At 46.9% G+C, this 10,715-nt stretch overlaps 1 protein-coding gene across 4 annotated transcripts; it reads right to left on the bottom strand.

The window, feature by feature from the left end:
* Positions 1-516: 516 nt before the first annotated feature.
* On the bottom strand, positions 517-10,677 carry dyrk3 (dual specificity tyrosine phosphorylation regulated kinase 3). Of its 4 annotated transcripts, none has more exons than XM_088640513.1 (4): positions 9,361-10,677; positions 9,164-9,261; positions 7,134-7,249; positions 517-2,172 (listed from the first exon to the last, which is right to left on the bottom strand). In XM_088640513.1, exons 2-4 carry the CDS (start codon positions 9,204-9,206, stop codon positions 589-591), a joined length of 1,743 nt encoding a protein of 580 aa, XP_088496639.1. In that variant the 5' UTR covers positions 9,207-9,261; positions 9,361-10,677; the 3' UTR covers positions 517-588. The 4 variants fall into 4 exon arrangements, with proteins under 4 accessions (XP_088496639.1, XP_088496640.1, XP_088496638.1 ...); XM_088640514.1 differs by having other exon boundaries at positions 9,776-10,677; XM_088640512.1 differs by having other exon boundaries at positions 9,164-10,676.
* Positions 10,678-10,715: the final 38 nt, after the last annotated feature.

The following is a 10,715-nucleotide window of genomic DNA, read 5'->3' as shown; positions in this document are numbered from 1 at the left end:
GCGTTTCTCATCCAGAGCAGTCTAAACTAAAAAACTTTCTTCATTGCACACGAATGAGCAGAGGACTTCATTCAACATTTAGAAAAAAAAGTTACATCACCCAGGATGTTCAGAATACCTGCGCTATTTACAACAACCTAGCCTTCTGCAGCCCTTAACGCTAAAACCGAAATTATAAAGCAGCCCTTTTTAGTTCTGTTGACACAGAGATATGAACCTTTAAAAGAGTGTGATCCTATCTACGTCTGTACGTGCACACTAATAAAAAAATGTGACTTAGTGTGAAACCGTATAAAAGGGAGTAGAAGACTAGACATTGAGCACCTTTCCTTCAATATTATACTGCAGGCAGAAAAGTAAAAAATTAAAATATTAAAAGAAACGTGCTTAAAAACCTTTTCAAAAAGCAATTAAAAAATGGCTGATGTAAAATGGTTTGGTATAAAATTTCTAGAATATTAGCTTGCCCACTGAACCACATGGCTAAACTCATTTAGAAAATAGTGCATTGACTCCTTTATGTTGTTGTTTTTTTAAACTACATTTATGCTACGCAATCAGTCCACACATAATTCTGACTGTGAAATCCTAAGAGACGAGTTTGGGGAGCACAGTACGTAGAGGTATACTCCCACCGGAGTCCCCCATCATGTTGGCCCTCAGTTTGCTGTTGGCCACCCCGATTGCAGGAGGCAGCTTGGAAATAATGCCAGGGAAAGAGGTGCTGGGTTCGGCAATCCGCTTGGGAGCTAAAGTCTTCTCCCCGCTGATGGGCTTGGGCAAGCGTTTGTAAAGCCAGGGATGTCTCATGGCCTGGGATGGCGTCATGCGGCTGGAAGGGTCCCAGTCCAGGCACTTCTTCAGGAAGTCGATGAAAGTGGGGTCGTCGCAGCCCTTGAGGGCCGTCACCCACTCTTTACTCCCCGGGGGGCCCCTCATCTTGCCCCGGCGGGAGCGGCTGCCGTTGAGCACCACAGTGCCGTTGCTGTGGGTGGTGACGGTGCAGTAGCGCGGGTGGCCCTTGGAGTTGATGAAGTTCTTGGCCCGCTTAGCCTGCTCCAGCAGCTTCTGGGGAGGCATACCAAGGAGCTCCATCATGCAAGCCAGCTGGTCGGCCTCATCCTCCCCAGGAAACAGAGGGTAGCCTGTCAGGAGCTCAGCCAGGATGCAGCCGAAGCTCCACATGTCTATGGGCATCCCATAGCGGGAACCCAGGATGACCTCCGGGGCCCGGTAGAAGCGGGACTGGATGTAAGTATAAACCCGCTGGTGCTCAAAGCAGCTGGACCCAAAGTCAATGACCTTGATGCCACTGCGCCCTTGCTGTTTAAGGAGGATGTTCTCGGGCTTGAGGTCGCAGTGGATGATCTTGTTGCGGTGCAAGGCCTCCAAGCACTGCAGGATCGAATGGGCGAACTTGCGTACCAGAGGAAGGCTAAAGCCTTGGAACTTGTTCCTCTTGATCAGCTCATAGAGGTTCATGCTCAGCAGCTCGAAGGTCATGCAGATGTGGTTGCGGAAGGTGAAGTTCTCCAGCATGTGGACCACGTTCATGCTGCCCGTCTTGTCCTGCTTCTTCAGGTGCTCCAGGATTCGGATCTCCTCGGCGGCCTGCCGGTGGAAGCGCTTCTCGTTCCTCACCATCTTCAGGGCCAGGTGCTGGTGCAGCTTGTGGTCATAGACTTTGGCCACTTGCCCGAAGCTGCCCTTGCCGATGACCTTGAGGAACTCATAGCGGTAGGCCAGGTGGTCGTGCGGCACGTGGATGTACCCGCCCTGGTCGTCATCGAAGCCCCCGTTGTTGGAGCCCCCCGCCACCGCGGCTCTCTTCTTGGCGTTTGGTCCCACAAAGTAGATCTCAGGGTAGTTGTAGATCTCTTGCTGCTCCAGGGCGGTGAGCTGCTGCCGGTGCTGCTTCAGAGCCTGCTCTGGGGACAGGGGCCCCGGCTTGGAGGATCTGGTCATGCTGTCCCCAGACTTGGCCGAGCTGGTGCTGTCAACGCTCCTCTCTTTGGACAGAGCCGGCAAAGGCTTGCTGGAGGCGTGGGTGCCATTGTGCTGCGCCACACTGTTGGGCTTCCTGTTGTACGAGTCCTCGTACAGCTGCTTCACCTTCATCTGACCTCCCCGGCTCCCGATCACATGGTCCTTCGCCGTAGTCTTGCTTCCGCCCTGCAAGCAAGAAAAGAACTGAATTTTCTACACATAAGATAAAATAAGATGTGGAAAACAAAAAATAAACATCAAAGAAAACCCTTTCATAGATACTGTAAAATAAGTAGAATGAGTTAAAACAATCACTCTGCATAGTTCTGTGCTCTTGGAAAACACCCCTAGACAAAGGACAGACCAGGTGTTTAGCGCTGATGCGGCATTGACAATGTAGATATATGAACCCAAATGTCAAGTACACGTCAGAACTAGGAACAAACTGGAAATGATAAAATCCTAACAACAAGCACATTATAGTCCCGCACACTCCTTATTGTCACAATATTCTTCTTCTTGGTAAAAGATAAGGTATGCAGGCTTTTACAGTGCGGAGAAAAACACGTGCCACCCTCCTGGCCTACAGAAAGAGCTCAACATCTTGACTAACAAGTTTGTTTAGCTAAAGAAATCCCTGAAGCTAGAGAACAGATAAAAGCACCTACTTCATATCTAAAGGTATAGTATGTGTGGCCAGTGCCTCTGTTCTTTAAATGACTATTTTAAGCAAGACTCAGCACAGTTCCAAGCTGCTGATTGATTAACTTTTTAATTACTAAACCTCCAGCATTTAAACATATAGACAGAAAAGTGTTTATGGCAATTTTTACATATTACAGCGAGTGTTCAAAATAGCATCGAAAGGTTTACGGGGCTCCTACAGCCACCTAGTCAAGGGACACAGAAAAGAAAATTAGAATTACAGACTACGATTACTGGATCAGCCTCTGGGGAATCCTTACACTGACACCCTAAACAACGAAACAGCATTAATAATGCAAGTGTCAAACAGATAGGTATAAGAAAAGATCAAGCCGCAGAAGAATCCATCAGGATAACCACCGGAGAGTGTACTTATTTAGGTGTGGTGGAGTGGTTAGGGCTCTGGAGTCCAGACAGGGGGGCCGGGGGGGGGTCTTGAGTTCAAATTCCAGGTGGGACTTTGCTATTGAACTTCACTCACTTTGCTCTGCTGATGTTAATTCCCTACTGAGAAAATGGGCATCCTTTCAATTTATCATCAGAAACTTTTCAAATTACTTTGCTGTTAAAATAAATTATTTAAAACACTACCGAAGTCCCTCTTTACAATCCCTCTTTATCTGTAAAGCTGAGGCACAACTAGGGCAGCCACAGCACATCAATAGCAAGCCCCTGAGCACAGAAGGGTGGGCAATGGAGCTCTTGGCACACAGCAGTTCAGCAGGACTGCCAGCTTCTATAAGCACCATAAAAACAGCAGTAGGAAAAAAAGCGCAGAACAAAGAGAGGCTCAAAGAAAAAAAAAACCGTTGTGCTTCTCCCGTCAGCTGGAAGAAGGGGAGGAAGGTAAGGGCCAACCACACCACACAGAGCCAACCTGCCAGTCCAGCAGAAGAGCCAGGGCAGCTCTGCTGGCATCACGGTTCTCGTTTTGCATAACAGAAGGAAACCCGAAGACCCAGCAGCACGGATCGCAGGGTTCTCCTGTCGTTTATCTCGGTGCACCCTGCCCGTCTCCAGTGACGTGGCACGAACGGCTGGTGGCTTGTCTTGCGCAATGCAGGCTCCTAGACTTTGCCTCCATCCGCTGACACCGATTAACACCAAGTAACTAAAAGATACTGCAAGATTCGAGTTCCACTTGCATTCTGAATTTTTTTTTTCAGACCACAAGAAATCATTGAACATCACTGAAACCAAACAGCCAGCAAGTGGTGGTCACTGTACAGAAGGGATTCCCATAACAAAAGCTCAGATTTAGCAAAAAGTTATTTTTGTCCATGCTTTACAAACTTTGCACTAAGTTCAAAGTTCCTGTTTATTTTAAGAAAGTGATGTTGCAACAGCATCTAAATAAGAGATATACAGTACATGAGACACGGGCAATTTTTTGCAAGGGATCCATTATCCCCTTTAGAAGAAGGAAATCAGAGCCCTCTCCACTCTTGACACAAAGATCTACATTATTTTTAACTTCCTCTTGGGAAGAGCATTCTTCCTTTCTTGTGCACCCAAGGCTCTAGACGTGCTAAGAAAAATACGGAGTGAGCATCTTGAGGCCGTCTCGCACCTGAGCAGAGCCAAGCCCTGGCGCTCGGCTATGTTCACCCTGCTCGAGGTGCGACCCACAGCACGGGCACGCTCGTGGCACAGGCATACAGAAGCGAGGCTCGGCTTCGTACAGGTGGAGAACGGACGCCGGAAAAAAAACGGGCAACCAAATATGTGAAGGAACCACTCAACAAGGCACACCCGCCACGCTAGAGATGGCATTTTCCAATGGCTTGCAAAAGTCCAAACATTAACCCTACCTCCAGATTAGCAATACGTAACATCAGCCATGGTTTTCGAGCTCATAAGTAAAAAAGTGTTTCTACCAAAGCTAATGGATAATGCAGAACCCTGAAAAGATGATCCAGTAACTTCTCCAGTTTCTGTATTTGTGAACCCTGTACTCCTCTCAAAATCAACCCTTTTCAGATATTCCCGTGCTTGCATACTCTAAAGCCACACTCCAACTCCGACTCGAACCCGATAGCCCTCAGCCCTCCTCGGCCCTGAGGCAGTTCCACTAGCCTGCGAGGCCTGCGTCTGGGGTACAGCTCGGCCTGGCCAAGCAGCCAGCAGTCTGCAAGGGCTCTGCTAGGGCGGGCTGGTCTGAACATGCCAAGAACCCGCTCGGATAGTGACAGGAGGGAGAGCTGGAGGAGGGGGTTAGGGGAAGGTGGCAGAGATGAACCACAGTCCCCTCTAAAAGAAATCGGCCTCTCCCCTCAGGACACTCAAATAGCTGCTGATTAGTGAAGCGCACCATAAATAGAACCAAACATGCAGAGTAATGGAAGATAAGTCCTGGAATACCCTGGAGATTAGGCAGATAAATCAGCTGTCTGGATCCAGACATCAGCAAGGCCTATTATTTGCCGGCCTCGGATGAAAGAGTCCGTTTCATGGATGAAATATACATGAACTACACAGGATTAACATATAAATGAAAAAAGAAATCACACTGCGTCTGGAAACCCTTGTGAAAGGGAACTTGGATTCTACATAGGAACAAGTAATAGGTTTATTCCATGCTGAAAGAAAGAAGAAAGAAAACACAACGTTTTGAAAACACCTCAAGAAGGCTCCACGGCCGAAACGTTGCGTTTTCTTTCTTCTCTTTTCACCATGGAATAAACCTATTCCTTGTTCCTTTGCAGCCTACGCATGCTGACGCAGCTACCCACCTGAACGTGTATTCTACATGCCTGTCCTAGGAAAGACAAATACAAGGCTTTGGCTAAAAACGTAACATACACTCACATATTCCACTGGAGGGTCCAGAGCCTGTGTACAGTAAATAAGGAGTCACACTGCAGATTATGCTAACAATTTTTCATTTGGACCATTTCAAACAGAATTAACATTTGCCAAGTGGTTGGCAGAGCTGAGTCCTGGTGCTATCAATTCAGCCAGGATCCATGAACAAAAGTCACTCTGTTACCTAACAACATTGGTTGGTTCTAATTAACTTGATATCCGGAATCGTTCACAGAGAAAATAAATGAAGGAAACAGGCTTTTTGGGGGAACAACGTCCCAATTAAATTATCAATCCACTCTTTTGTTCCACTCTCATAAAAACAGTGTATACCTACACTGAAGGCACATCATCTGTGATTTCCTGTCAGGCCATTCGATTAACAAGTTCATCCAAATGCTGCATGTGCATCAGCTAGGAACATACACACCCCGAAACTGTTTAAGGGATGTGGGAGCCTGGAACAAGCTGCCCAACTGCATTCTTGGAGCTGATATCCAAGGATCAGTTGACAGGAACCAGGGTCAATTGCCTACTAACAACAAAACTACCTAGTTAGGTTACAAATAAAAGGAAACCTCAGACATTTCCTATGTTCAAAACATATTGCGCATATGCATAATGTCATAATTCCACTCAATCTGCTGAGAGCACGCTCTTAGATAACAAACAAAAGGTCTTTGTAACCCAACAACAGGCGCTTCAGTCCGAGAGTACTATTAAGTATAGTATCGGGTAAATCTTTCAGATGCATTTTGAGATGAAATGCAGCATATTCCACTGCTCATTGCTAAACTGGATAATGAGCTGTTTTTGCAGCAAAGAGCAAATCACTTTGGTCAATTACTAGTGATAGAAACTGTATAGGTGCTCAGGAGGAGTGCTTCACGGGTATCACTGGAAACTGAAATTGCCATACTTAACCCTCCCACACAACTCACTCACTGGGCACATCAGTGATCACCAAAGCATATGGCAGGTCTGGAGACAGATCATTTCAGATCAGATGGGAAGGCAACTCATTCTTGGTGCCCAGTCCCTAGCCATCTTATCTCACGCCTTTACCCATTCCAAAACGAAGTGAATTAAAGACAAATACAGTAAGATCGCTATATACAGTATGGGATAAGACGATATCAGGCAAAACCACCAGCTCCATACAAAATTAAGCACAGAGCCATATTAAATGTGGCTTACCTCATTACAGAAAGACACTTTTGTGCTTTTGCTTAGACAACATTCTAATCCTTTACATGTTAAATCTTGTTTTAGCTTTTTAACTCCCAATGCAGACTGCAGTTTTATAGTGTTTTAAACAACTCCCCATGCAGATAAATGCCAACAAGACATACCAAGAAGTGTTGCTTTGATGAAAAAAAAATAATAATAAAAACCGAGACCTTTCAAGGTCCCTAACAGGACAAGAATGTAGAGGATCTGCCAGATCGCTGGAGTCCAGTTACTGGGAAGAAGAGACGTTCCCTTTCCTGGTTTGAAGAGTAACAACACTGCTGCTTTTAAAGCCCAGACAAGATCCACCTCCAAAACACTTTTATATCTTCATGCCTGAATTACACACCAGCTTAAGCCTAGTCTGCCCCCGAGAGCTCCGGGGTGCCCTGTTCGCAGGTACTTACAGTGTGTTTGGGCAGGGGGGGCAGGGCAGAGGGGCTGTGGGGGCGCGCGTCAGCGTCTTCGGTTCCCACCTCTTCTGTCCTCATGTAGGAATCATACAGGCCGTCTGCGTGCCGGGCTGCAGGGGTGAAACACATCCATTAACACACTGTGAACTGTGTTCGGGCGAATAAAGAAAGTAGGAAGGAAACTTTTATATTTTAAGTTATGTTTTACTTCTATCTACTGCTTGGACTGTTTTTTTTGAATAACTTTTTTTGTCTACATTATTGTATACTTGTCAATATCTTCACTATGAAGACTGCTGTTACAGAAATAGCCAAGGTGAGTCTAAGTGCTCTGTCTCTCTCAAGAGTACTCCCTGGACATAACAAGGTCTGTGAATTTCCTTGGGGAGACAGTTCAGGTGACTGCCTGTTAGCCTCCTGTTGTGGTTTATGTAATGCTCTCTCCCTTCAGTCTCAAAGATCTCAGGAGACTGTCAGCCTCATTCAGGAGGACTGTCATCAACAACAGAGGATTACGGACACAGACACACACCTATCAAAGCTGAAGAGTCACAGATAAAACAGGACATTTTACTCTAAATATTTCCCTTGAGATGGAGGAAACTACAATGTTCCTTTTCCAAAAAAATGGAAACAGTATTATATTGTAGAAAACACAACTGCTAATGCGGGAGAAATGGGATTGGGAGCCAAGTGAAAGTCAGCTGTACCCAATTTACAATAATGAAGTAAGATGGACTCTTTGTAGATGTCAGCTTTAACCCCACTGTTTAAGGGGTTAAAGCTAACACCCTGCATATGTAGGCTAGTAAAATAAATAAATCGAACCAACGCGAATATGGCAGTATTTCAGAGATGATCGCTTCATTTAGTCGTGGCTACACACGCTGACAATGCTGCTGACGATGTGAATTTGCACTTGGCAATCTCTCTCTCCTTTCCAACACACAGCACCCCCGGACTGCGGTCGGGGCGGCGGGTTCGTACCTGATCAATAGCGCAGCAGAGCAGGAAGCGCAACGCACTTTCGACCTTGACCCTGTGCAAAGACACGTTTCTAATGCCTGCGACCATCAGTTCAATAGGACGGTCTGGAGATCGCCCCGTTCACATCGACCTGGGGCCTTTCAAAGGCCGCCTCAGCTACAGCTACTCGGCAGCTCGTAGTAAAATAAAGGCAACGAGCAGTGATAGGGATATTACTGCCGGGATGAGCGTTCTCAGTTCCCTGACGTGTCATAAAAACAATAAAACGTGTTTATGACGAGGGGTGCCTACATCATTCCCGAAAGTGCGCATACGGCCGTTACAAATAAAGCCCAGTACACGCCGGGAACAGCAGTAAACACAATGAGCAGGGCTGCTGGTGATGTTTCGGGAAAGGGGCGAGCGGTTTGCGACCGGGAAGAGACCCGGGGCAGGGAGAGGGGAGGAGTGACACGGCCGAGAGGGGGAACAGCTGTCCGGGGCCCCAGCTGTCAGAAAGACCAAGCCCAGCTGTTCCACAGCTCGGACTCGAGTGGGGAGACAGCTGCGACACGCGATCCGCCGCCGTGTTTTCTGATCAGCGGTTAACAACTGCAAAGGGCGGCACGATTTAGAACGACCGGAGCAACATCTCGACTTTAAGCTTTATTGAAAAAGAAACTTTGCGTCAGTTAATGCTACTACAATTCAGTAGGCACCTTTTTATTTGATTATTAATAGAAAACGGGATGGCAACTATCACGATGTAACTAATGATTCATTTAAAAACGCACTTGATAAAGTGTTTTTTTTCCCTGTGTAGATAACTGCGATACAATCTATCAAACTTGTCTTGTTGAAAGGATCAGCGAGCTCTGTTTTAGTTGGGAGGGGAAATTGGGGGTACAGCTACCTGACGCTGTCACAAACCCAAGCCTTTCCAAAAACCTCGAGGGGGGAGCTGGAAACCCTACACTCCCTGCCGAATCCAACAAGAGGGAGACAGCGGGACGGTCACATTCGCCATTCTTCTTCAAAGGCTGCGTCGCCATGGTTACCTGCCGTGATCGGGCCTTCGGGCTTCCTGCTCAGAATCATCATGGCTGCACGCGGGGTGTGAGGTCACCATCCAGGGGCAGGTCCTCCAAGCGCACCACTAATTACACACACAGAGGACGAGATGTCGATCTTCCCAGATTATTTTAAAAATCGATCTATATATATACACACACACACTCCAGAGGTTAGGAATGACCTCGATTATTTCGTCTGACTTTTTACAGTTGCTTTCAGAGCGATCACACCAAAAACAAAACAAAAAAATCGAAAACGTCTCCACTGTTTTTTCTCTCCTCTCTATAGATTTAGGGGTGCAATGATCTGTTACTTATTGCGTGTTGACAATTGCACGGCTTTCACCCATCGAGTCCGCTGTCCTAGAAATAGAAAAAAAAGCTAAGGTCTGACCAAGGAAGACAGCAGTCCTACATTTTCTAAAGGTGGACAAGTCAACGCTCGGTCTCCTACGGTCTTTTCACGGGTCTGACGGTCTCTTCTCTGTCACTATAAACGCTATAGCGCAGCCGCCAGCCCTGTCGGGGCGAGAATCATGCCTGGACTTCCCACTCCAGAGTGTGGATTCCTATCGCAGTCGCCAATCCTGGTCGTACCCGTGAACATCCCTCCCTCTGGCGAGGCTACTCTCGATGTGGCGATGAGTCGAAACCCCAAAAAAGCTCCAAAAAAACGGGGAAAATATTGTTCACTTTTTCTTCATCGACCTTATTGAGCTATTTAATCTCCGAGCAAGACAGTCCTGCTTAGATGTCACAAACCAGTCTCGGTCAAGCCGCCCGAGTTGTAGCAAATATGTAGCTGCCAGATTTCGCCTTTCCATGCAGACCGCATCTTTTTTTAAACAATGCTTGAAAATATATAAAAAAAACAGGACGTTTCACACACAACTGTTCTTCATACGCCTCTGCTTCGCCCGTACGTCTGCAGTTCCTCGCACCCTTCTCTTCTCAAGGATCCCAATTCCGAAAGCTGGAGTTTGAAGATTAAAGTTTAAAACATTAAGATAAAGTTGTTTTACGAGTCCTTCCCTTCAGCTGCCCCGGGGGTTAGTCGTATAAAAACACACGAAAACACGAGCACTGTCCCTGCAGAAACCAGCGCTTTGAAGTCCACAATTCCCCCATAGGACGGGCGGCAAAGCTCCTCAAATATCGCGGTCGGTTTCCGTCTGTCTGAGGTACCATCCCCTCCGAGAAAATCCGATCTGGGTAGGATATTTTCGCGTAATTTTATTTTTCTGCTTCGAGTTCCTAGATGCAGACAGCTTGCCAGCTCCAGGCTTGCTCTTCCGGACAGACGTGCAGCTGATGAAGCGCTAGCAAACGGGCTCAGTTCGTTGGTGGTTGTTTTTTTTAAGACATCGCTTAAAAATCTTCCGAGCAGCAACCCGTCCCCACCGGATAGCACTCGTTAATAGAGGAAACCGTGCTTTAAATCCGTCTTCTCGTATGCCTCGGTGGATAGAGCCCGTCCCAATTCGGTCGCTGGTCGCTATGAGAGCCCTTTCTGTAGCTCTGCCAAAACGTCACCAAC

Source organism: Lepisosteus platostomus, chromosome 7 (assembly GCF_059453375.1).
Source record: "Lepisosteus platostomus isolate fLepPlt1 chromosome 7, fLepPlt1.hap1, whole genome shotgun sequence".
NCBI lineage: Eukaryota > Metazoa > Chordata > Actinopteri > Semionotiformes > Lepisosteidae > Lepisosteus > Lepisosteus platostomus.
Note: the sequence above shows the minus strand (reverse complement) of the source record. Positions and strands in the feature narration are given on the sequence as shown.

Bases quoted from the DNA above. Each gene is read 5' to 3' on its own strand.
- dyrk3 (XM_088640513.1), bottom strand. From the start codon at position 9,206: ATGATGATTCTGAGCAGGAAGCCCGAAGGCCCGATCACGGCAG. The intron at 7,250-9,163 runs GTAACCATGGCG...TCACCCCTGCAG, and splicing joins CGAAGGCCCGATCACGGCAG to CCCGGCACGCAGACGGCCTG. The intron at 2,173-7,133 runs GTAAGTACCTGC...TCTTGCTTGCAG, and splicing joins CCCCCCTGCCCAAACACACT to GGCGGAAGCAAGACTACGGC.